At 44.0% G+C, this 26,639-nt stretch overlaps 1 protein-coding gene across 5 annotated transcripts in view; it reads left to right on the top strand.

Annotated features, from left to right (window-relative positions):
- RFX7 (regulatory factor X7) overlaps nucleotides 1-26,639 on the top strand; it is a 79,904-nt gene that overhangs the window by 28,243 nt on the left and 25,022 nt on the right. For all 5 annotated transcript variants that reach the window (XM_072043509.1, XM_072043507.1, XM_072043508.1 and 2 more), the window contains one exon: nucleotides 21,025-21,058. Coding sequence is in view for 1 of the 5 variants with exons in the window: in XM_072043506.1 (XP_071899607.1) it covers nucleotides 21,025-21,058 (34 nt within the window). In the remaining 4 variants the exon portion in view is untranslated. The remainder of the gene's footprint in view (nucleotides 1-21,024; nucleotides 21,059-26,639) is intronic.

The following is a 26,639-nucleotide window of genomic DNA, read 5'->3' as shown; positions in this document are numbered from 1 at the left end:
TTTGTTTTGTTTCTTTAAAAAAAGGTTTTAGTCTTCAAAATGCATTGTCAATGAAAATAGTGAAGCAAAATATAGCAGCTACTGCGCTACTGGACTTGAGGCTCACAAACAAGTCTGTGCATGTCCTTCCACTGTACAGACAAATATAAATATAGTATGTGATGTAGGCCTCAAGGGGGACAATGAGTTATTCAGTATTTCAACTCATACTTAATTTATTCTGTTTATTAGATTAAAATGTAGTTTGACAAAAGTAGCTCCAGTAATTGCGAACATGCAAAGTCCCTTAAAATCAAACAATAGGTTAAGTCCTGCTGCTTAAAATTGAAGGCCCAGTCAGCATATGTGCTGAAGATTTTAAAATGTGCTTGGTAGGAGTCCAGTCTGGGCTTTGTTTTGTTTTCCCTTCTATATAAAGCGACTATTAGTGTGGACTGAGGAAGGGGAGAGAAGGAGTGTCTTAGCTGTGCGTAAGAACAGATCGGGAAGCATTTGTTCACGGTACAGCACCGTGCGCAGATGAGAGCGGGTGTGCTGCATGCTTGCCGCCGATGAATTATTTGTAGCCAAACCCAAGTTAAAAGTTCATCGCTGCCTCGCTGTGTTTTTCCTAGCTGCCCCACTTGAGCACATCCAACCCCGCCGTGTCTGTTTTTGTTCGTGTTGAGCGTGTGACTTGCTCAGACAGTCGGACGTGTTCTTACGGTGTCGATGAAAAGGACAGAAATAATATTAGATGTCTTTTCCCACTGACGGATTAGAAGTCTAGACTAAGAAGAATACGTCTTTTCGGAGCCCAGACGACCTGATTAATGTCAGTTTGGGCGGGTTCGTGAGTTGCCCTAGTCTTCCCTGGACACTGGGCCTTAATCTGCCTGTTTGTATTTCCCTTAGATTCATTTTCGAGCTTTTATATTTATTAATAGCGTTTTGTGCAGACGTTGGAGCCCGAGGCGGGAGAACCTCCCCAGTCAGCTGTCTGAGCATATAGACTAATGGGGTTTCAATTATTTTCTTGGGGTGAGGGTACTGTATTTACAAACGTGATGTTTGTATGGGATATTTCTGTACCCAGACAGATGCTGGTGAAGACTGAGTCTACTCCTTATCACATTAAGGTGCCAAAAACCATCCTGTAGCTGAAGGCAGCCGGTAACGTACCTAAAGGAGCGTGGCACGAGGACTGGGACAAGGAGATCCCTGGGGAGAGAGGTGGTGGCTGAGGTTCTCTGCTCCTGCTGGGGGGGATGAAAAGGACCAACAGCTTCAGGCAATTTCATCCTTTTGCTCACTGCATTAATCACAAACTCAGTCCATAGCTAGGAGAACGGAAGAAATGGATGGGTTTATTTTCTTGATCACCGTTGCAAATAACTGGTGATGGCTCTTAAATGAGTACTTGTTTACTGGTGTAAATAGTAATCTGGTGCTTGTGTCTGTGTGCGAGCTGGTCCCGCTTGCTTTCACTTAGCCAGGATCTCAGCTCCTTGTCCTAAAGGCATCTGTTGGGATTTGAGTGTCGTAATTCTGCCCCAGAGATTAATTTCTCACCTCCCCATCCCCAATATCTCCTGTTTGAACCGTGCTGAGGACTGGGCAGCAGAGTCGCAAACTCCAAGCATTGCTTTTCTGGTCTTTTGAACTGGATGTGGGTGTAGGCTTCAGATCTGTAATTTTTGTCTTCAAATCCCTCCCCTAGCTAGAAGTCGTACTGGAAAACCACGTGAGCTGGGCCACATAGTACTAAATTACATGGGTCTAAGGCCCGGTTTGTCTCCTGTTGAAGGGGCAGGAGGAGGTAAATTGTGCCTCGTTGAGTTCTGGGCTGTTTGTATTGAGCTGGAAAACCAGATTCGCTGAATTTAATATCACTATTTTCTAATCTTTGGGAAGTGCCATTCTTTGTCATGACTTAGGTCACTCCCGCAATTGCACCTCTCACTCCTCGTTAGTGCTTGTCGGCAAGGGTGCGTCGCCACTTAGGCTGCTGGCTTAGTAAATGCTCCCCAGTTTGGGAAATGCCATTGAGGGTTTTCGTAATAGGAATTACTACTTACTTGTGTGGTTGGGTGAGTGGAAAAATGATTGACGGTCTTAATATTTTTAACAAGATACCTGACAATGAAGAGGGAAGTTGAGAGGGTGTTTCAGGTTTTGAGAAAATGTGGCTGCAAACACCTTTTTGGTAGTTTTCTTCTACAGTTGAATTTCCCATAAAAGCCCTTATGTATATTTTTTAAGATTTTTCTTTTTTTGAGCCAGGTTGGATTCATCTATAGACTAATCCATCTGCTTGTACAATTTTTCAGTTTTCTGTAGCTAGAGAGAGGAAGACGGGGAATAAAAGCAAAAGAAAAAAAAAAAGCCTCTACATTTTGTTAAACGGTCTATTGAAATTGTGTGGAGAGCTGGAGTTCCTGTAAGTGATTACAGGCTCTTCCTGGTTATTCTGTGCCCCCAGCCCAGAGTGCACCAAGCCCTCCTTCCTTCTGGCCAGTTCATTGCTGAGGAGGTAAAACAAAGTTTTTGTAATTCTTTAATAATAAAAAAAATCTTTAATAAAAGGTTATTGATGAGTTTGAGGAAGAGCCAAGATAGTTGTTGACAAATGTACAGGCTACGCTTAATCCAGTAAGTCTGAGTAACATCAGAGGTGTGTTTAGCCCCTTGGAAAAAGTAATTCCAGCTCCTCAACTGCGAGGTGTTGTGAAACTGCAAATGTTTCTTGTCACTAACTCAGTTTTCCCTGTCCTTATGGTCTGTTGTTTGCAGGTGATTGTGAGACTTCCCTGTCCTGAATGTAATTCCCAACATCGTAAATAAGCAGTGAAATACACAGGCAAAAACTGAGCTATGGACCATATTTTAGAGTAGTTCTGGGTGATTTCAGGAGAGGTTGGCCTTCCGTGGACAGAGCACCTAGCAGCATCTCATTCTTCTTCACGCTCTGCTTCCTCAAATGGGGAGGGACAGGCAGTGGGGTTTGTTATACTCGACTCCTTCTGTTTCCACGTGCATTGCTCGAGGTAGCTCCCGTGTTGCTGTTGCAGAGAAAACCACGCTTGGAAGGTGAGAGCCATCTCCGAGGGACGATGTTGCCATAAAACCATTTGTCTGATCATTTTCTGGGCCTGTTTCTCTTTGACCATAAGCAAATCCCGAACAGTGCCAGCGCGTGACCATCTGTGGTGCAGATCTCTTGAGTTGGGCTAAATAAAACCTGCATCTTTGGGGGGAAACCTTCCTTTTGGGGGGAAGCTCTGCTGGAAGAATCCCTTCTCCCTGCAGGGGCGTGAAAGAAGAGTTGCCCTCTGCTTCAACGCCCCCCTTGCTGTTGAGAAAGCCTTCCTCCCTCCCCAGCCCGCCGGGCACACGGCGCTCGGTGCCAGGGTGCTGTGGGAGGAGCAGCAGCTTGCCAGAACGGGGCACGGCCACCATGCTGCTGGAGTTTCTAGGTCAGCAGGTGTGGAAGCCAATTTGGTCTGCAGGCATTTTTACAAGGTTAGAAAATAAACCCGAATAAAATGAATGCTGACCTTTCGGTAACCTTTGGAGAATGGAGTTGAGGTTTTATTGAATATCCTGGCTCGGAGTTGGGTGGAACAGCTTTGCGGAGAGACGAGCTCTGTAAAGCTGCCTTTAGGAAGAGTGGGGTTTTCACCCTTGTTCGTGGGCTTTGTTTTTCTTTGTTCCTTGAAACAATAGGATCTAATAAAGTATGTGGGGAGAAAAGCAGTATTCAAATAGTAAGACTCGGCTAAGTTCTGCTGCTGTTCATTTAAAATGCATAGCAGCACATGCAATTGTTGACTTCACAGGACCAAACATAGCAATTCCTTGTTTCAGCAACGTTTTCCTTACCACCACAGGATGTCTCGCTGTTGAAGCAAGTCAGACAGTGTGACATTGTGGTTTTCTGGGTGGCATTTCTAATGAGTTCTTAATAAGCACAGAATTGCAGGGCTGTTACCTCAGGCCTCTGGAGGTGGGTTGCTTGCAGTTTGGAGCAATTGTGTTTGATTTGCACGTGTGTACACCATGGCAGGTAGCAATCCACACTCAGAGCCATCCCCCAAGCTTTCTGAATGCTCTTTAAAGGAAAAAAAAATAAAAACAATACAACTGGCTAAGATGTCAGTATTTCTCAGGTTTGGGTGATCAGATTTATACTGAAGCTCTGATTAATCTTTTTATTAATTGGGGCTTGGGGTGTTTTGTGTGTGTCTGTGGTTGAGCACAGGGGTTGAGCTTAATGTTTTTGTACAGATCCCATAACTTATGTATGTTGCCTTCTCTTGTTACTCCACTCTGCAGCTTGCCAAACAGAAGTATTTGGAGAAGGGCCAGAGCTGCAAAATTCAGATCACGATCCAAATTTGGATTTTTGGTTCAAGCCTTTCTAATATCTAATATTGCAAAGCTTCGTATATAAAGAAGAATCTCATTATTTCAAAATTCAAAGTAGGAAATGGATGTCACTTCATAGCATTCCTCTAGAGCAGTCCAGATAGAGTGCTGGACTGCATGTTTGAAAGATTATTGTTGGATGATTTAAAAGGTAAATTAAGTAGATAAAATTGCAATGATCTGTCATCCAGAAAGAGCCCAGACAGAAGGCTGGCACAAATCGGTTCTTTCAAGCCAGTGAGAAAAATCCCCTAAATACATCTAAAAATTCCAGAGTTGTTGGAATGCTGTCTTTGCTCCTCAGATCTATGGGAATTTTAAGATTTGGTTTTGTTTTGCGTGGAGTTAGCCAGTATCTCAATTTTAATGCTTTCTTGATTTAATGGAAAAAGGATTATCTGTCATCAAGTAGGGCGCTTGTTATCGGTTGGTGTACCATCAACAGGCTCTCAGTAAGCTGCCAAGTATTTTCTGGTTTTGAATATTTAATCATTAAGACAGTGGAAGAACATTCAAAACTTCCTGAATATTTTCCCTGTTGCTTGTTTTTAATTGCTGGTGGTTGATGCAGTGACATTGTATCAGTCGAAGGGCAGGGAGGCTCCGCTTTCTTGCAGCCCTGGTAGCTGGGGGTGGTCTCTGCTGGTGACCCCCGCTGCAAGAAGCCAGGCAGAGGGGACCTGAGTGGGTGAGAGGCGTACGAAGCTCTCCTTTTACAGCCGCTTGGAATCACACCTAGTGAGTGGTGCAGGTTTTCAGCTGAGAGCAGGAGGGTAGGCTTAGAGTACACAACCTATTTGTAGTGTAAAATGAATTGCATGTGTTGTTTAACAGCCTTACAATACCCAAGTCTTGCTTGCTGCGTAACGTGTAGTATTAGTTTGAGTTGGGTTAGCTTGTGGGGCTGGGGTGCTGTTGCTGTATGTCATTTGGTAAGAGCTGGAGATGACCCTGGAAGACAGGGGGGATTCTGGTAGATTTCTCCTGAGGCTCCCCACCCCAAAGTGGCCATTTAGAGAGGGATAATTTCAAGTCTGTTCTTCAGTACATACATTCAATATAATGTGCTCTCAGCGCTGTAGGAGCAGGTGAGGATGGGAACCTTTTGCCTGTATTGCTTTAAATATTTTTTCTTTCCCTTTCCCAATTCCTAAAAATTCCCAAGTCACTTAGGAAACAAACAATCCCTAGTAGCTGGGATTAGGTTTAAAAATCTGCCTGAATAACTAGCTTACTTTTTTTTTTTCATATGAACCAAGTTCTCTTTTTTTACATAAACAGGTATATTTCTGTGCTTCATCGCCTGCATTAGTTCCAGAAAATTGAGGTGTGTTTTGGTTCCACCTGTCAACATCAGACTGTGGCTTGGGGCTGCTGTGTATGGGCTGGCTGAGTGCTTACAGTGGGCTGTAGATGTATTAACATGAGCTGGAGCGCCCGTGCCACCTTCATCATCTTGGGTAACAGCACATTTTAAGCACATCTTTTGTATTTAATGATCCTCCGGTACAGCTGCAGGAGAAGGAGCTTTTTATTTTGGTTTTAGTTGAACCCTGTATGGTAGCTATGGTCAGGAGCAACTTCCTGCTTGCTGAGAGTGTGTCGGCTGCCTGCTCGCTGAGCTGAGGCCGTCACGAAATTCAGCTCGGGGATGAACTTGGGGTACTTTTGGTGTGTTGAGAGTGACAGTCTCCTGGTGTGGCTTCTGTGTAAAGGAGATTGACGCGGTGGACACTGTCCAGGGTTTACAGCGTGGCATCCTTTCAAGTTTTTATCTTGTCCTCACATATTGCTGAGGTTGCATCAGCTGTTACCTTTTTCCAGCAGCAGCCTGTAAATGTATTGCATGGTGAAATGCGGGGCTGTTGCAGAGTGGGGGGATGCATCTAAGGACGTGTGTTTCTCAGGATGCACCCGTGCTCCTCCAGGATGACAGATCCTGCAAAGCTTTTCCCCGGAGCTGGACGTGGATGGTGTCACCTACTGCTTGTCAGGTACTTCAAGTCTGGGAAGAAAATCTTGTTACTGGGGAGGACTCGTTTATTGAGGCATCTTTGTATCTCCCCTTAGAGGAAATTTGTGGTTTAATGTCAACGTCCGTAATGTATGGCTGTCCTTTTTGATGGATAGTCTCACGGGCATGGAGGCAATCCATATTTCTTAGTCAAAAATTCCTAAGTGCCAGTAAAAAGGTTGTTGGGACTTTTGCCAGTGGAAAAGTTGGATTGCATTGGACAGGAGGAATTCCAGTTCATTACTTTGGTTGCCTATAAAAGAGTGAATTAACTTATTTTTAAAGCTGTCAGCAATACAGACAAACTGTTGGAACTTTTTTTCTTAGTACGAGGTTGCCTGGAAGTGTCTGCCTCAAGAGCATCTCTTGGACAAAAAAGAATTAGCTTGTGACTGAGGTGTGCTGGATGATAGGATGGGCAATTTGTTCTGCATTTTTCTCTGCAGCTTCTTGCCCTTGTTTGGAAGTCACCTGGAAACACTTGGAGTATATAATAGTCTTTGTGACTTCTGTGTGCTTTCTCCCTTCCTCTCCAGAAACATTGCCACACGGAAATCCAAAAGGCAGTTTTTCAGTACCAGAAGTTAACAAGTTTTAAGGTATATTTAATGCAATGTTTTTGTGGATGGAATTTTAACTCCTGTTTTGAAAAACAGTGAACCCCCCCACCTCTAGTACCCCGTGCTATTTTTATTGCCAATTCCATCAAGTAGCTTGGGCGTGCATTAAGGTTGTGGGAGAGCTGGGCATGGTGATGCTGGCTGGATGCTGCGCAAGCAGGGCTGAGGTGTGTGGAGGCAATCTGAAAGTGGGACTTGAGGTTTCAGCTTCAGGGTCAGACAGACGGCCATTACACGGGACCTTCTGATCTTTGATGACATTGATGTGCAGGGTGTAGTTCCTCTGGCAGAGCATCAGGTGCTCCTTGCTGCCCCGTTAGAGGCCCCCCTGCAGGACGGGCACCTAGCTGAAGCAACCTGTCTTGATTCTGACCCAGCATCATCATCCACCTACTCCTCCAGTCTCCTACGCTGTGGATTTTGTTGTTTCATCCTTCTGGCAGTGTTTCTCAACAAAAGGTAAACAACCACTCCGCAATTCTGGGGCTGGGTTATAGGAAACCCCATAGCTGCGCGTAAGGCCCTGTGACGTCTCCTGCTTCCCGTGTATGGAAGCTGCAGCTCTTTCTACTGGGATGAGAGGGTCTGAAACAAAGGCCAAAAATCATTTAACCTTGTATCCATGCTCTGAAATACAGCCTTCCTTTTATAAAGGATACATAAAAAGCTTGCCTGTATCCTTTGTTTTTATTTATTTTTTATTAAGTCTGCATTTTAAATGAGAAGCTGTGTTAGGGACTACGGTTGCTATTAGTAGTCATGTAAACTTACGAGGTGGTTGATATTTAAAAGAGTCAAAATAACTTGCTGTCAGTAATCGCTAGCAGCACACCTGGCACCCCGGCGTGCTTAAGCATTGGGGCAGCTTTTGGCTTCAGGAGCCTGTTCGGCAAAGGTACATTTGTTATGCTTGACTCTGATGGTCCTGTTCAGTGATGAACTTGTTAAAAGTTGAGAAATTACTGGGCAGCTGAGAGAAGAGTGTATTTGTCTCTTCCATTCAACAGGTGAGTGAAGCGGGATTGTCACATCTAGTTCCAAACATGTGAATAGGGATACTCTGAGCAGAAACCATTAATTGAATTCAACAACTAGAGAGAGCTTACTGAGTCAAACTGGAAAAAAAAAGGCATCAACAAATGTGCTTAAGGCATAAGAAGAAAGACTTTCTTTTTACAGCAATTTGGAAATGTTGGCTTCTGTGTGCTACATTGGGCAAAAGTTTGTCTAAATGCACTTTATAGTGAATTATCAATAAAAAAAACCCTATCTTGTAAATTATCATTTTCTTATGCAAAAAGTGCTAGAAGCTGACCGTGAAGATTTATTAACCTATGTAATTAAGTTCCTGATCCATGAATATATTCAGACAGCTATCTCTGTACACTATACATAGTCAATTTTCCTGGTTAATGAAAGCAAAAAGAAATTGTTGTACCATTAACAATAAAAATCCACAATTTTTTGTTCTTCTATTCAGTGCCACCGAGTTTAAGCTGTCCCTCTCCAGCTTTCATTGCACATATTCCCATGGACTGCATCTCTCTTTTCCATTCTTTAAGCTTACTTCTCTTGGAGGGATTAAGAACAAGGTCCCTGTACCATCGTGGTTGTACTTGTTGAAGTTGGTGAAACTTGCAGCTAAAATAAACTAAGAAGTTCAATTGCTTGAATGAGTGGAAGCCCTGTTTCTGTAATCCCAGACACATGCTTATGGACTTGGATCTTGCCTGGCAGTAGCTCCAGATGTTCAGGGTGAAAATATTTACCGTGGGGAAGTGTTTCCAGTGCAGAATCTAGTAATTGTTATTTGTCAATTCAGAGTGATTCTTGGCACTTCAGAGAATTTCATAGTTACTACTGAATACTTTAAATACCAGTAGCTCTGTGTCAAATTTGGCTCAAGGTAGGAGCAGGAGATAGCTCAAGTGCATTCTTGCACTTGAAGACATGGGCCTACCTAAATTTGTCAAACTCAGGTGAGGTTGACTCGATTAGTTCAGCTACTAAGTAAAGGAGTGGAAAAGCAGCAAATAGCTCACCTTAAAAATTGAAGTCAAACTGCTAATGATCGGGAAAAGACGTTTTCATTCCTTTAGTGCAGACATCTGCTCTCCTGCTGGCATGTTTACACATTGTGGCTCACAGGAATGAAAATCCAGACCAATGAATTCTGTAGTGTTGTTAGACCACATCTTCCTGGAGGGCTCCATCAGACAAGACATCATGGTTCACATTAGTATGGGAACAAATGTAGCTCAGCAGGTTGTTAGATGCTCAGAGGTGTTAGCCAGTTGTGTGCTGCAGCCTACAGGTGAATTTCAACAGTGCGGTTATCTCAGTGAATATTGCTTTAGTTACTTTCTATATCCAACCTACATTTAATTTTCTGGTGCACTGATTTGGGGAAATTCAGAAACTTAATGTAGTTTTCCTTAAATCTGTAAATCTGCTTCAGATTTAATCGAGGACAACCTTTTTTTCTTTCTGACTAAATAAGCTGTGGTATAACTTTGCAGGTCTTTGGGACGTTTGGCGTGGCCGTATTGTGAGTAATGACTCCATGTAACTGTTCTGCATTCACAACATCTGCAGTTGTCCTAGGAGGGTGCTGAACTCAGTTTCTGACCTGCAAGGCTGCAGTTTCAGTACTTCAAACAAGGGTAGGCCACATGCCCTCTGTTTTTAAAAGAAAAATTTAACAAAACGAGAACTTTTAAAATAGATACCAGAGTGCTTATGGAGCAACAAGCCCCAGCGGGGAATACCGAGTACTGGTTAGTTGCCTGCTGTCGATGATACCCGTTTAGAAGTTACATGCTAGAAGAAATAAATCATCTGATAAACTTGTTTGTTCATTCATTGCAGTTGCAGTGAAGGAGGCTGTGGGTGGAGTGAGGGTGACTTGAATGAATGATGCCCGCCTGCCCTGCGCTTGTAGTCTGAGCCAGTGCAGCTGTCCAGGCTGAGCTCTGTAGGTACAAATTGAAATAGATGTGTGCAGGTATGAACTTACATGGCTTTAGCTTAATTAAATTTTGTGCAGCTTTAATTTTAATCAAGTGCAGCTTGCAGGTTTAGACAAGCTCTTGAGTCTGCAAGTAAACTAAAGTTCACCTGAGCTGCAGGCTAAGGGAGCTCAAACTTTCCAAACCAAACCCTTGAGATGTGGAGTAGCTTGTGTTTGTTACTCTTCTTAAGATCTTAGTTTTGGAATTAAATAGTAGGGTGGAAAGCTTACAGGATATACTGCTGTGGTGCTCAATGAAATGACATTTGAGGTAGGCAAGAGACTTCTGGCTGCTTGTGACTTTTTGTACCATGCAGTTCCTGTGTCTGGAGTGCGCTGAAGCCTGGAAGTGGAGGTGAGAGAAACACCCCCGGGTGCAAGTGTGAGGCTGAAGGATGGAGGCTGGAAGGAACCCGTGGCTCTTGAACAGCAATGAGGCACTGAGAGGGGTGTATGGCTGCTGCTGCAGGCAGTGGTGCTGTGTTAATCCTGCATGGAGTCAGTTTTTAATTTTGACCCCTACAAAAACGTCAGGGGTAGGAGCAGGGTTACAGGATGTGCCAGCAAATGGTGTGGCCCATGGCAGGGAGAGGCGTTGCTTTTCCCATGGTCGAGCACCCATGCCCACCTAGCCCGAAAGAAGTGTAGGCAGATGTGTGGAGAACACTCCCTATATCCTGGGCAGTCAGGACTCCTTCCCAGGTGGGTACCGGGAAGCCTGCAGTTGTTGATCCTGCTGAGTTTGGGGTGGGGACGGGTGTGCGGGGCACCCGAGCTCTGTGGGATCCATCCAGTGTCGGTGTCGGTGCCCAGCGCTGGGGCTCGCTCAGGATAGAGCTGGGGCACAGCACTGCTCAGCAGGTGGTAACCATCCTGGCTGCCAAATTAATAGGATAAAGAAGAGGTACAACCAGGAGCCAACCTGTCTGATACCAACAAGCAGCTAGGATGGCTGCAGGTTGTGGAAACGTCTAAAGGAACTACGAGAAATGAACAAAAACTCACCTGTTACCAGCAGGCTTAGATACGCTGTCCTGGCACCTGTGCCACCACTGGAAAAAGTGTGCTCCTAGTCTGGAGCCCTTGTGGTGACACTGGTAACGCTGGGGGCTTGGATGTGTTTGATGGCCTGAGTTTTGTGTAACTCTGCACAATAACCAGAGCCCTGTCCACATTCACACGTTTCTGGTTGTGCGTTAGGTGTAAGCAGTGGACGCCATTCCCTTTGTCTCGTGGGTGTATGTACACCACGGCACCTTGTCACCAGCCTTCTGTGGCCTTGCTTTGTGGAAGAGAAGGTGGGGAGGCAGGTCAGCATCCTGCGTTACGCTGCGCTCGGTCCTGGTGCTCCGCAGGCAGGTGATGTGCTTTTGTCTTTCTCAAGCTGACGGTACGGACGGGTCTGTGCACCTGTGTTTTGGGGCTGCGTTTCCTTGTTTCTGTTCTTTCAAGTGCTGCCACCCCTTAGGTTTCCCTAGGCATCCTTTCGTGGAGCCATGTGGGAGAAAGGCTTGAGACAGATCTTGTCATGCTTCCTAGCATCTCCCAGTCAGGCCCTGTAGAAATACAAGCCCTGAGCAATCAAGTTGTAACTGGATTGGGCTCCTGCTGAGCGGGGCTGGAGCTGCAGCAGCAGATCTCACAGCTATCTACAACTGAATTCAGGAACAACAACGGTTGGTTGGTTGGTTTCTCATTAGTTTTAAAGGCAGTTTTCATTGTGAAATCTGTGACCCGTTGTGATAGGTGAGTTGCCATTTAGCCACAAACCTTTCTGCTTTCAGCAGGACATGCTGCAGACACAGACTTCTCCAGTAGGACTTGGTTCATGCAGTTTTCTGTAGATCACCCTGTGCTTTCTGTGTTGAGGCTTTCTAGGCAATTGATCCATGCAGACTGATCTGGGAATACCCTGCAGTGTCTTCTTTGGGTTGTCAGCAATAAATACGGGATGCAGCTCCTCTGAAGGCGTTATCAGCTTCCCACATAGTGTGCAGAGGGCATCACAGCTTTGGTACAGAGTCCTGCCTGGAAGTAACAATATACACTGACTTTAATTTAGATCAGTGCTGAAAAAAACAGAGGTGAGAAATGTATAAGACCATTTTCTTGTTTCTTCTAAGAGTTTTATTCAAGTAGTTTGTAGCCAAAAAGTGTATTTAAGTAATTTAAAAGAGAAATACAAAACAGGAACTTCAGTGACTGTTGTGTTGCTGGAACAGAGCACCTGGCATGCTGTGGCTGTGGCAGGCTTTTCCCAGTTATTTTAAGAATTGTGGAAATGAGTCTTCAGCATTTGCATAGAGCTAGAGTTCCTCAGAAAGCTAAAAGAGGTGTTTGTATATTTAATTTTCAGACCCAGGTATTCTGATGTCTGCCAACTGATCATTTCTCAGCAGTTCTTCCTTGGCAGTTCATTGTAAGGGGCTACATGGGAGACGGGTATTTCATTAGCAGCCTTATCTTCCTTCTTTGTTCAGCTGTTTGTATCGTTGGCATTATTTAATAATGTATAAAATAATCGTAGTCTCAGGAATTAGTAGGGATTAAATAATTCTTATCCTATATGCAATATTTTTCTTGCATTTATATTAGTAACAAGTGTTGAAGTCATGCGTTTGACTAATTTTAACCTGCAGTAACTTAAAATGTAGTGGCATGCTGATCTAGTGTTTTTTTCAGCTGTGTGGTCCAGTGTTGCCCCTTTTTGTGTCTAATTTAAACCCGACCTTGGGTTTTCTCTTCTGCAAGTGGAAGGACGTAGATTAGGTTACACGGAAGATCAGTTGGTTGCAGCTCGGCTTGGCCCACTCTTTTATCAGTTTGGTGTTTCTCTTGCTTCCTTATATTGCAAAGAAGAGTGTTTTGGCTTGGATTAAAGGAGTCTGCCTTCAAGCTGAAGAGCCAATATTTACAAATTGGTGGCAGCTTTCTGTATTTACTTTTTTGAGGCCTTAGTTAGATACTTTGGTACATTTCCAGCGGACAGAACTCTGGCTATTTTTATGCTATAGGGAAATAACAATACTTCATGTGCTTCCAAGACAGAGTTACAGTCCCTGTACCTTCTATCTGCAATGAGAATATACTTGCTTTTGAGTACTGGGAGATTTAATTTGTCTCGTATTAAATGTTTTGGTTGCGTTGGCTTGTGTTTGTGCTAGGTTCACATAGTTTAATTGAATAGATTGAGGTACGTTCGCTGTTACTGGCAGTTCTCTTGTTTACAGATCTGGGTCTGTTCACGTCCAAATCTGTCTTCATTTGTGACAGTTTCGTGATATGACAGCGTAAATTGGCATTTGAGAAGTCAGCTGTGCTAGCTTAAAGGTGAAATGCGTGGCAGGGGACAAGGTACAACCAGATTTGATAGAAGACTGCTATTGCACATAAGGTCCATTTCTATGATTCATTTCAAGATTAACATCCTTATTGAAGAAAATCTTTCCAAAAAGTAGTTGAGAGAACCTGGGAGAGAACACAAAATAGGATAATGGCATCTTTTCTGCAAGTAAGTCGAGCTCTGTGCCTGGAAAGACTTGTCACTTGTCTGATGAAGATTGTATTCCCTGTTTTAAAGGAGTCTTCAAATACAGGCAGAAGAGTTAAGTCCCTGTTTTCAAAACTTGTCATCTGAATCTCACTGCTCAGTTGCTGGATTTTGTTGTTGTTGGTTTTAAGTGTTTGAAATAGTGTCAGACCTAATCACTGTCTCCTCTGATAGCTCTCTGTGGCATCACTAGGAGGGTACTGGAAAGTTACGCTGCAAACGAGCTGGTTGTGAGCCATCGCCGAAATGCTGGAACCTGCAGCTCTGCGGTCGCTGCCTCCCGTTGGATCCCGGGGTTGTGGGATGAGCTGCTTCAGTTAATGGATTCGGTGGGAAGCTCGTCTGCATTAATGAGATGATAAATTTTCTGTTGGATCAGCAAACAGATCCGACTCAATGAAATCCAGCTCAGCTCAGGCTGTACAATTTGCATGGTCTGACATAAAGGCACTGACACAGAAAGGAAAACGAACTGGTCAGCTGAGAAACAGCTTGCAGTTCAGCTGGATGCTGCTGCTTGAAATGGCCTCTACAGGTGAACACGGAGGCTGTGACTTCATCTTTATACTGCCGTGGGCTGTTTTTCCCAGGGCTTTGGTCCCTCGGTTGCTTTTTTAAGTAGGCACTTGGAAAAGCTCAGCTTTTGTGGCGGGTTCAGCAATCCCACGGCACACTATCACCTAAGGCACTGAGAGCTGCAGGATTTTACAGGTCCCCAAAACGGCCTGTAGTATTTTGTATTTTGCCTTTAAGACATCAAGTTGAATTATCTGCAGGAGAGAAAGTGCAGGCAGGGAGAGAGCCCCTAGGTGGCATCAGAAGCCCTGCTTTTTGGCTCTTCCATGCCTCGCTGTGAGAGGTGAGGATGGGAGGGGATGCAGTGACGGTGATGCCAAGGTTGCCTTGTGGAAATGCCCTGCTTGGGTGTGCTTTCCTTCCACAAGAGCTGTTCCGTACTGGCCTGTGCTAGCGAAAGCTCTGCCTCCGTTAGCTAAGCGGTGTAGTCATCAGTGCAGTAATTGAAACAGATTTCAGCCTTCTGCAGCTCTGCTTTCTAAATATTTAGTTGAAATGCTTTTACAACCATTTTACTTCTTTATCAATATGAGCCAAGCCAGACAACGTAACGTGGCATATGTTAAGATGTTAATTGAGTAGCAACAGACATAGGCGGCTGTTTTCATAATTTTCTCCTTAGATGATCCTTGGCTCCAGTTTAACATTTCTTTGTGCTTCTGAATGGAAGGTTCTATAAAGATATTTTTAGAGCTGTTACTCTAAGAGAAGCATTAATTCAGTCAGCCTAAGAATTAAGGGCCGAATCCTGCAGGCAGGCGGTATGATGATAATACCTCTCTGAGAGTGCCACTTGCTGTCATGTGGTTGGTGGGCCTGTTGCTGAGTGCTTCCTCGCAGCATTCAGAATAAATGGACTTCTGTGAAATGTCGTCTGATGTCCCCAGTGTCCAGGAAGAGAGATCTGAGTCTTTTCGAAAGGGTGGGTGTTCAGTGTAATAATTAATTTAATTAATTTAATAATTGTCCCTTCTGTTTTGACATGGCTTTCAGAAAAATGACGTGCCCTGGATTGGCACGGTTGGTATTTAGTAATGGAGGCTGACTTGTCCTTGGGAACTAACGAGGTTTTTGGAAGAGGCAAAGAGGCAGCAGGAAACTGAACAGGAAAAAATCCAGGTTGCTGCCAACGCTGAAATACCTCCTGTGCCTGGGAGACAGCAAGAAGGGCTGCTGCTCGCTTGGTGCTGTTCCTCCACGGAAGGAACAAGGCTACCTGCAGACCCTGTCGTTGAGTAGTTCGGCAGACAACCCTTGAAGATGGTACGAGGGAAGGATCAGTGCAGTGAGAAATGGAGACTTCACGTAGCTGGATAATTTGTAAGGGGCCATGTGACCAAAATAACTCTTCCTTGGCAGCCAGCTCTCTTACCTAGCTACCTTCCACTTTCACACAGAAGGCTTATTTTCGGGTATCTGCTTAAAAATATTGGGGTAGCAGCATGTCGCAGTACGCGTGGGCTACAGGTGACTTTCTGGGAGATCTCCTGGTGGCTGCCGAGCAGCCTCTGGTCCTGCCCCTCGCTGGAGCTGCACCACGTTGGTGCTGGTTTTGTGCTGAGCTCTCCAGAGAAAAAGCTTGTGGTCATCCCCCCACTTCTCCAAAGGAAGCTTATTTTAGAGCTTTATAAACCTCCCTCGTGGCATTATTTGTCTGAACTGGTAACTGCTTTATCATCTCCGATGGTAACTAATTAGCAGTGCTGAGAGGTACCTGCACGCTGGGGTTTTTGTTTTCTGGTCGCAACTTTTCTTCCTGCATCCCCGTGTCAGGTAATGATGGATCTCAGTGTGTGTGCTCTGGGAGCTCTGCAGTGGGAAATCCTTCTGTCTGCTCAGGAGTTGTGTCCCGTCTCTGTAAGGTATGGCACAGCTCTGGGCGCTGATGGCAAGTTGTTCCTTGTCATAACCTGCAGTAGGGTTAGGCAGAAATAATGTTTTTCCGGGGCTGTCCAAAACACACCAAGCACGTGAAGCAGAGCTCTGGAGCCCGTCCTCAGGAGGGTGTTACAGTCTGTGCAGATGTTTGCGGGACTGTGCAGAAGAGGATACAGAGATTTGTTTCAATCTCACTGCTGGAGTTAAAGCCATAATGAAGAAGGGGCTCCAGGCTTCCTGAGGCACCTTACTCAAACCATTACAGGATTTTGCACTGTAAATCCTGGCTGCACTTGTCTCCCGAACTCTGTGAGGCTGGACTTCTGTTGCAGTTGTGTACAACTTCCTCCATCTGAGGATTAAGTCTGCAGCTAGTGCCTGAATGATGGGAGCCATGTCCTGTGCGGCTTTTGAGGCTGGGATGTCCTTTGCTGGGGTGAAAGGCAGTGTCGTGGAGGTGCTGCTGTCCCGCTCCTGCCCGGCACAGGACCGAGAGCCCCTTTGCTGGTGTCCTTCATGCACAGTGGCTCCCCGAAGAGGAGCTGCGCTGCAGCGGCCGGGCGCTCACGTGGTGTTTGCAGCACATGCATAGATGTTCCTCCAGCATTCACTGCGCTGCTGGCTGTGATACTAAACCAATAACTCACTGTTGGAAAGCTGGTGTTAGTTCCAGTGGTTGTGCTGACTTGGAGAAGGTTTATGGAGTTAACCGAGCAGCAGCTAGCAAGTTGGAGGGCTTTGTTTTACCCCTCCCAACTGCCTTCCTCTTTCTGATCTCACAGGAATAAGGCTTCTCATATCCCCTGTGATGGTATGGCCTCTACCCTACAGCACTGAGGAAATAGTAAATGTGCTCAGAGCAACTGAGTTCTACCATATCTTATAATAAGATATTCCCATACTGCTCAGAGTGCATCAGCTACGTGTCCCTGTACCCAGGGTGTTGCTTAGAGCAACGTTTCAGGAGGTTGCCAGCAGGGCTACAGCCTTCAGGAGCTTCAGTTGCTGCAACACTGAACAGTGAGTGTGCAGGAACTGGCACAGGGCTTGGGCCCGAAGACTGAGTCAGGAGCCGAGTCCATGAAAACTGCTGAGAGGCTTTCCAGTAGGGCTTTGGTCTGCGACATGAAAGCTGCCCGTGTATTCCTGGGGAAGGTGTCGGGCTGGGGGGCTCTGTGAAAGGCAGAGGCTTTGCAGGGAGCTGTAAAGCACAGGCTGAATAATCCCCCTTTGCCTTGCTCTTCAACTCATTAGAAGAAGCTGGGCTCTTGGTTTTGAGTGTTCCAGCTGACGGCTAAGGGTAGTTCTTCAGAGGGGAACTGTTTCAGACTGGTGTTTTGGGCAGAGCTGGTGTTTTTGAGAAGCATTTCTGTAGGCAGTGGGGCTGAAACACATCTTTCTGGAGTAGCTGCGTGTATCTGAACTGTCAGCTGAGTAAATACTTCATCACTGATTGCAGTAGGGTCACTTAGTCTTTTTTGCAAAGGTTGTAGCTTTGCTTCCAGGTTCTCGTGGAGGATCAGTACCTCGCGCAAGCAGGTGACTGAAGGCAGCTGTCAAAAACAGGCACCTTTGTTATCGCCCCTACGGGACAGCTGTCCCCTCAGTCAGAGCAGCTGCTGCTTTCCCTGGATTCAACTGCTTGGAGCAGCCTGCATGAAGTTGTGGATGGGGTAAGGGAACCAGTTGGACTCGAGGGAGACTTTCAGCATAGGGAGCTGCAGAACGGGTGCCGTACCTGTGCCACGTGCTGCAGGCACTCGCTGGCACGGAGCGTGGAGCAGCTGCCCAGGAGGAGCAGCGCTAGCAGCGTGGCTTCTGAAAACTAAAATTAGGTGGATGTAGGTCACTAAGAGATGCAAATGGTTATTCTCCTTAGTGAGAACATCTATCACTTTGGGTGCTCTTCCACAGCTGGTACTGGACACGTAGCAAAGTGCATGGGTAACAGCCCCCAAATCCACGTGTTAGGCGTAGGTCTGTGGGCAGGATCTGGGGCTGCCTCGCTGTTGTGATCACGGGTGGGAGAGCGACCAAATGAACTTTTGCCAGAAGTCTCCCAAGACAGTTGACCAAATTAAATTTTTGTCCCTGTAAAACTGAGCCCGACTGGTGCAGTTACTGCCATTAAAGTGGTTATTAGGTAATAGATGCATTTGGCAGAGACAGAATCAGGCTTATTTATTGAAAATTTGAAAACTGTCAGCTTTCAAAACACATCTGTCTTGTAAGCTAGCGAAGGAAGAAGTGGCGTAAAATAAATAACATTGTCAAATACATCTTAACTGGGGTGGCTGTTACTTCACCACATTTGTCACTTGTCCTTTTATCTCCTGGTAAGATGGAGATGCTTCATCTTGTAATTTCACCAGAAGGAGCTTTTCTGTGCAGTGCTCAGGACCATGCAAAGATCGCTGTCCCAGCACGTTCCCGGTCAAAGGGCTGGTTCTGCAGAGGGCTGTTGCTGTACTTTGACGTGGATCAACTCCACTGCAAGGTAAATAGGAAGTGTTTCTCATCAGGCACAGGCTTTATGAAGTCAGCTTGTGTTAACCTGGGATATGGGTAGGGTAAAAGAAGCCTCAGTTTACCAGTGACAGATTATAATAATGTCCTTCTAGAATGCCAAGGAGCACACAGCGGGAGGTGAAAAGATGTCTGTTAAAATAGACATCGTGCTTACTCCTGCTTGAGCTGTGGGACCTTTGCCTTGTAAAATGTCACAACATCTGTGTGGGGATTAGAGGACACGAACTCGACTATCCTTTTTGTGCCACCAGTTGACAAAAAGGGAGCAGAGAAACTGCACTCACTGGTCTAATTATTGCTCTTTTGCTGTTGCTTCTAGACAGTGTTGATCAGTGCTGTCGGAGCAGGGGTCACAACTGGAAGAGTCTGAACTGAATTTGAGAATTTACATTTACTGACTCAGCCTGATCTTTGGAGATAAAAGGACAACTCCAGGGATCTCCTGCCCAGCTGCCTCCTGGCAGTTTGCCTCTTTCTTTTTGTAAGAAGAAAATATTAATGCAAATGGGCATGCTTATGGGCAGTTTGGCAGAATCTGCCCGGGCTGTCAACTGTGCTGGCAGAAGCACATCCTTCTGAAAAACCTAGCACAAAACATCGGGAGTGAGTCCGCAGAGACAAGGCGGTGTTTGGACTAAGTTTGGTCTGCCTGTCCCCTGCGTCCCCTTATCCTCTGTGTTGCTTTTCTGCAAAAAGCTCTCACGTGAAGCCATGGAAAGGCTTCGGTGCAAAAGTGGGCACGTGTTGTCTGCTGCTTTATGAAAGAGGCTGCGGATCCGTAGCACAACAAGCATTGTGAAACCCTGCTAGGGGCAGGAGGCAGTGGGGCAAGGTGGAGTCCAGGGCGAGAGCTGTGCTCTGGGATCAGCCCTGAGCTCCAGTACTGCTTGGCTCAGCTTTGAGTCGGATGCAGTGAGACCTCATAGCAGCAGCAGGTTTCCATGCTTGGTGTCCGTTGACTTTCTGGTAAGGTGGTGGTTTATGAAGAACGAGATGACATCTGGATGCCCTTCTCCGATTGTTCCAGTAGGTGGGAGCCCCTTCATCTAGGCAGGGAGAAACTTCCACTTCACTGGCTTTAGCTCTCTGTGTTTGCACAAATCCCCAGCTGCTCAGCTTCTCTCCTGCCTTAGCATTCCCAGGCGTCTTCCCAGCTGCTTGTCCTAACAGCAGGCCAGCAGCAGCGGACACGATCGTTGTATCTCCATCGGTGGCCTTGCTAGCCAGTTTTGCCTATTGATGCTTTTTGTTGTATTGCCATTATTGCCATATCTGCTTCTTGTACGGGAATGGGGGTAGAGGGGATCGGTAACAGCAGCTCCTGCAGGACATACTTTAGGTTTGTCCTAAACTTCTGGTTTCAAAATGCGATGCTGTAATAACCAGGACAGCCAGGCTCCTGCCTCTGGGAACGTTGGACGTAACATAGGAGCTAGAGCTACTGGTTCAGCACCTATTTCCACCAGGCACTAGAGCTGTTTGGCTTGTTTTAGTTGTGATTTTAGTATGTCCATTGGATACCTTACTTGGCCTTTCTGTTGTATGTGGTAGCACCTGTATAAAAGTAAAACAACTGGAAATTCTCTGTTTAGTTCTGCTAACAGGATGTTCCATTATGTTAGTGTTTCCTAAACTCACACTGGTTGTTCAGTGCTTGTTCAGTAAGTGTTCAGCAGTAAGGACTATTTATTTCTGCATGTTAAAGCTCATTCTCGTGTTCAGAGCGATGATGAAATGCCTTCAACTGACCCGCAGTCCAGCCGAGCACACAGCATACAGTACTCTTCAAGAAACACAAAAGCTGCTTATGGGTGTGTTTATGTGAAGTATAATAAGTTCCATACCGTACCTTGGCACATCTACTGAGGTCATTTATGGCAATTTATATTTCAGTCCCCACCCAGGCCCTTCTTAATAAGCCAACTGGGAGGTAGTGAGACTAAAGGGGGAAACTTCTAAGTAAGTTGTCAGTGGGATACCGATTGTCTGCTTTGTAGCAGCTCTTTGGAAAACTGGTAATAAATGCATTGAAGTGGTGGGATTTAGTGAAGTGTGGGGAAAAGGGGGGGGATGTTAATTGTGTTTACAGATGAACAAATAAAATGCATCTGAATTGTGGAAGAGTTAACAATAAAAGTAGTGAGGTCCATCCTGGCTGCTTTGCAGCTTGGGATAATAGTTCCCAGTTGCAATGATATTTCATTTTAAATACGTTTCTTATATAAAAGGGTAAAACAGCAAAAATTCTAACAAATAGCTTTGTTTGCAATGACTTTCTATCAAAAACATTGCAGATGAAGTATGCTTCCATAGGCTGTCATTGCATTTTGTAGCAGGAGATTAAGCCTATAGTGATAGCACTTCTAATATGTAATATTTTTGTTGTTACTGTTTAGATTAATTCAAGATTTCTATTCTCTCTTTCTTCCCTCACGTCTAGCAAAACTGTACAATCTAAAGTGGACTGCATTTTGGTAAGTACAACTCCAGAATGCTTTTTAATATTTGATAGAACTGTAAGACCAAAATAGACAGCTCTGGAGACCGAGAGTTGTTGTCATGTTGTTCCTTGGCAATACTTTAAGGTACTACCTCTAAATCTGTTCAAAAGTAGTTCATGTTGCCCACCACCCAAAAAAATGCATGGTGTAGATTTGGTACTCATTTTCCAGGGAAACATTGCCCTCTTTCTAGCAACAGCAAGTGATTTCCCTTTGCAGAGGCTATCAGTATAGATATGACTTAGAAAGATGTCTTACTGCTTTTGTACACATGTTTTTGTTAAAAGAGGTATTATGGATTGCACAGGTCAGAATCTGCAAGAAGCTAATTGTGCCTTCAGGTTCCGTTGCTCTTTAGGTTGCTAATGACAATGATTATTGCTCTTGTTGTTTCCTTGAATAGTTAATTCATGCCCAGTGCCACGTTTTAAGGAAGGAACTAGATTGAACTGCATGTTTGCACAAAGCCTGTCAGACAAATGCCCTGGTCCGTGAAAGTCTTGCTCATGTCATAATTGTCAGATTATTTGTTTATTTTAAATCTTGCCAGCCTCTGAAGTTGTGCACTATCTTGACTGCCTTCCCAGAAGTGAGCAATGCTACAGGTCCTGTTAGTTCAGCTGTACGTTAAACAGATGCTTCATTCCTTGAAGAAAGGAAAGCCCTTGAAATACATCAAGATCACATTCCTTTGTGCAATAAAATAACAGAATCCTAGCCAGTGAGTAGAGGTAATTTCTGGGAAGCAAATATCTAGGACAAACTGAGAGGATTTGTTTGTATTTAATAGTGAGCAATAGGTTTCAGGTTTCTTTAAATCAGAGTTTGAGTTCGTAAGTCTTAAGACTGGAAGGGACTGCTTATTCTGACTTCCTACCTTTGGCATTTCATCCAGAAGTACCAGCGGGTAAGATAAAAACATGACATAGACAACCATCTGGATACTATCAAATAGAATCTGTTCCGCTATATGGCTGAGCTAAATAAGAATATTCCTTGAAGTCGTGTTGTCAAAGGCTAATTCAGATGGCATTGAATTCTGTTTCCTTTAAATGTTACCTTAATTTGTCATGGTGAGAGATTTCAAGGAAGCTTTATTGTTGTTTTGCAAGCAGACTTTGGACCCGGTTTTACCTATGCTTAAAAGAATTCCTGGATGCATCCAACTACACGTGATGCATAATGTCATTTCTGTCCTATTTATTCCTCAGTGGTGTCTGTGGATACAAAGCAGGTGAATATAAGATATTTCGTACATGAGCCTTCATTTGCAAGAGGGCAAACTGCACCTGTAAAATTCTTAACACCAGCTTTTTCTGCAGTGAAATGAAAGTCTGGTAGGAGTTCTTAAGTAGCATCAGAGAGTGAATAAACAAGCAGCAGTTAACTTGTCACCTGCTCTTGGAAACCTGTTTTAAGAAAACGGAATTTACAGTAGGACTGTTCTTGCATTAAATTCTGCCGATTCATGAATCTAGGATACTTAAGTAGAGATTCACAGTCGGTGTGAGCCAGTGTTATCATTCGTCTGCACAAGTTGATGGTGATCATCCACCAGGTGTTTTTCTGAACAGTGCTCTTGCACGCAAAGCAATCTCCATAGCTTGGCTTGGGACAGAGCAGAGATTTCCTGATGGCCTGATTTTTTATTCCAGTTGCTTTCTTGTCTGTCCTGCTGATGAGTTCAGAGGAGTCCTATCAACAGTGGAAAGGTGACTGTAGGGCAGCAAAGGTAGATCAAATGCTGTTCAGGTAGTTTGAAAAAGCAAAATGTAAGACCAGAATAGTTTCAAGAAACAAAAATGAAGCTGAATCATGTCAAAACAGTTTCTGCATTTTATATGCTTTTGGAAAGCTGTAAGCTGCAAGACAAAATGTAGAAGTATGTTAAGCTAAAAGGCTGTGACCATACACCTGGAGATGAATTGTTTGGAGCTTCCTTGCAGACCTATCCAGTGTTGGCCTGTAGAGGGCAGGATGAGGAGGTTTTCTCGCTGTTGGACTGTGTATGGGTTTGTCCAAATGGTCTGTGACGGGTATTTGGACCTGACCAGTACCCAGCTGCTTGCTGCAGAGTCTGAGCCCAAGGTTACAGGCAGGTCAGAACGCTTCCTTCAAGTGCACTTCCTTAGATTTGCGTCAGATAGCAACGATCTCAGGGCTCCTGAATCAGTCTCATGAGGTATAAAGGGCCAATGCTCAGCCCTTGCAGCATTTACTGTAAAGGGGAGATCTGTGACCAGCTTTCAGTTATGTTGAGAGGTACTGGTAATGGCTTAAAGCATTTAAACTTTACCAGTTTGCTAGTAATTGTAAAAAATAAATACATAAATAACAAAGATCAGACTCTGCTTGTTGCCATTTGTGTTTGGTAGCTCCAGCCACAATGTGCAGAGCAGCACATGGATGCCCTTTAGGACATCGGCTGCCTAACACAGGATAGGAAGAAAAAGGGAGAAGAAACAAAGGTGGTGGCAGTTGCCTCTGCGGTGGGCAGCTAGCATCAGAGGACTGCAGAAAACAGCTAGTGTAAGGGCACTAGGACGGTAATTTTTATTTATACAAGAGACGAAAGTTATCTGCCTCTTACTTGTTACATTGCACCATTTCCATCTGACATACTGTCAGTTTCTGGAAGATCATAAGAATATTGTATGCCGTGCAATCCAAAAAAAAGGTAATTAGCAAGAATTGTGGTGTAAACAGCCATTAAAAATTCATTATAACATCTTTTTAACTGTAGTAAACATGTCTGGAAGTCTCCTCTGACTTTGCTTGTTATATTTCTTGCCACATACTAACTGAACTCTTGAACCTGCTGTAACGAAGTGTACGCTCCATGTAGTTGCTTAGCAAGAAGGCTAAGGCTGCTTTCCTTAGCTCTCTGAAAAGAGCTGAGTGCTGGTGAGAGGTGGCTGGCTCGATGGCTGTGCAAACCAAAGCTGCCAGTGGCCGGAGCAGTGGCAGCGTGGGCAGCAGCAGTGAGTGCGCTGTGCTGGTGAAGCAACCTGCCTCCGTCCTGCTGCGCTCAAGGTGGGGGCTTGGCGCTTTTTGGCCCTACAGGAACCAGGCAGAAGCTCTGGGTAGCTTTGGCAGCTGTACTTGGACACTGTCAGTGCTGAGCTGCCAGGTATTTTTAGGGCTTGTTTAGGAATATTTAGCACCTGAAATACGTTTCTGCTTCTGTTCATCTCAAGCCTACAAAATATGTTTCTGAGCATCTCTTTAGAATAATAGGTTCTGTTTCAATTTAGCTATCTGCTTTCTGGATCATTTTTCCAACAAACAATCTGACCTTGAGCAAATTATTTAACCTTTGCTTCTTGTTTCTCTCTTCACACAGTGGGGAGATGATTGCTTGACTACTCTGCTATTCTTAGTCTGGTTGTTAAATAATAGATGTTTGTTCTTTTGAAATATGACAGGTTTTAGAACCAGTCTGCCAGTATGTGCAAGTTACATTGCCATTGGCATAGCCTTTTTTACTTAGATTAGAATATAGTTATATATAAATACTCAAAATGTGGAGAGAAATACTAAGATCAGTCCATGCTCTCTAAAATAGTAGTATTGCAAAATGCTTGCAGCAGTGCCCCTGGCCTTCAGCTCATTTTCACCAGAACCTTAGGACAGAAATAACCTGTAATTCTACCTTCATTGGAGAAGTGTAAAATAAGTCAAAGTTAAATTCAGCATTCAAGAAACTGTAATTCTGGTAATTGTTGCTTAGTGTTTTTTCCCTCTATCTCATTTTAAGTTGGGCCTGACTAAATGTTTTCTTAAAAAACAAAAAACAAAACAAAACTATTCCTTGGAGTTTTCCATGGTAATCCATTCTGGCAACAATAAGATGAAATTTGAGTAACACTTGTGACCTGCCAGTGGATCAGCAGTTGGAGAAAAACAGATAGAAAGATTCAATCCATCAAAGTCAGGAAACTTCAAATGATATTATGTGAATCTGGAGACTCAAGTTGAAGTCTGGCTTCTCCAAGCAGGACCGTGAGTCTCATGTTTCCTGCGTTACAGATGAATTCCTTAGCTATGTTCTGCGTTGAACTGATCTTTTGTCTCTTTGTGCCATGAAAAATTTCGTGTCTAGCTAGTGTCAGTATGGAACCAGATGTCAAAAAATATTTTTGATTAAAAAAAAAAGTTGCTATTACTTTACAGCTGCTTATTTGCTCAAAGAAAATGCCTGTTAGAATTAAAAAGAAATTTGCTTGTGTTCCTAAGAGGTCCTTGTTCTGTATTGTTCGTAGTCAGTAAAAAGACAGAATCATTTGGACCAGATCTATATTGTTTGTATGCACAAATGGATTTCTGGTTTAATTTATTTGCTCCATATTTCGTTCATTTCTTTGGTGAACTGTCTGTCTTGGGTGACTACCAAAATGAAGAAAAATGCCAGAGACTTCTTCTTCTTTATATATTACCGTAAGGCTTTCCTTGTCTGTGACTTGAGATTTCTAGTTCTTTGTCCTGTTTTTCTCTGTAAAATTACTAAAATATTTTGAAAACTTGCTGTGTATTTTTTTGGTTAAATTGAAGCCAAATTGTAAGAAATAAGTATGAACGCTCCTTGCTCCCCATCTTCACAGTATCTTCCTTCGTTTGATGTGGTTCCAATTACAGGAGATAAATATAATGTGTGAAGACCCAGAATAGCAGAGTGGGGCTTTGTGATGGCTTTACACCTCAGCCATACAACCAGGTTAGCGCTCTCATGCGTCTTTCTAATGCAGCTTCAAGAAGTAAGGTTTATAAATAACCTTTGGAGAATTAAACATTCTTCAGCTGATTTGATAGAAACAGTTAAGGTCTGTTAACTTCAAGCAAAAAATGTACTTAGGTCTTTTTAAATAGTGAGGAAAGATTCCCCAGACATTTTACATTCTGCATGGATATAAAAACTACTGTAGCATAAACTTTAAGTGGCTACACAAAGGGGAATTTGTCCAAGATGATGCCAGCATTGCAGTTTTCCTTTTGATGCTCTGACTCTTTTCCACTCTGTTCCACATTTCGATTTCTGCCAAACATGATATTGACCTATTTTCTTAGTGGGAAATAAGAAGAGAAGTGTTAGTATGTTTTGTGTTGTGCTTTCTTTTCATTCATTTTCATATGTATCCAACTTAAGACAAAGTGAAATTCAGGATGCATTAACTTTTTTTTGTTTTTTTAACTTGGTCAGAGATCTGTTGTCAGTAGGCCAGGTGAAATGCTCCTCTGCTTTCCCAAATGCTTTTCTGATTGCATTAAGAATTAGAAAGTTTTGATACTTGGAGCAGTCACAGTAACAGAATTCACTGGAGCCTTACCACTGAGAGCTGGTAGATAAGGGGTACGGTTCAGTAAGAAGTTGTACTTAATGAGGCTGTAAATAAAGTTTTGAGAGTTTTAGGAACATTCAGAGAAAACAGCCTAAGCAAAACATAATGTTCAGAATTTTTTAAGCAAAACATTGTTCCCCGAATCTATTAGCAGCGTCACATTCAATGCCTTTGGTGCAACTTCTTCAGCTTCGAGATGTTTTTGTCTAAATAGATTC

The sequence above is a fragment of the Anas platyrhynchos genome, chromosome 11 (genome assembly GCF_047663525.1).
Source record: "Anas platyrhynchos isolate ZD024472 breed Pekin duck chromosome 11, IASCAAS_PekinDuck_T2T, whole genome shotgun sequence".
Classification (NCBI taxonomy): domain Eukaryota; kingdom Metazoa; phylum Chordata; class Aves; order Anseriformes; family Anatidae; genus Anas; species Anas platyrhynchos.
Note: the sequence above shows the minus strand (reverse complement) of the source record. Positions and strands in the feature narration are given on the sequence as shown.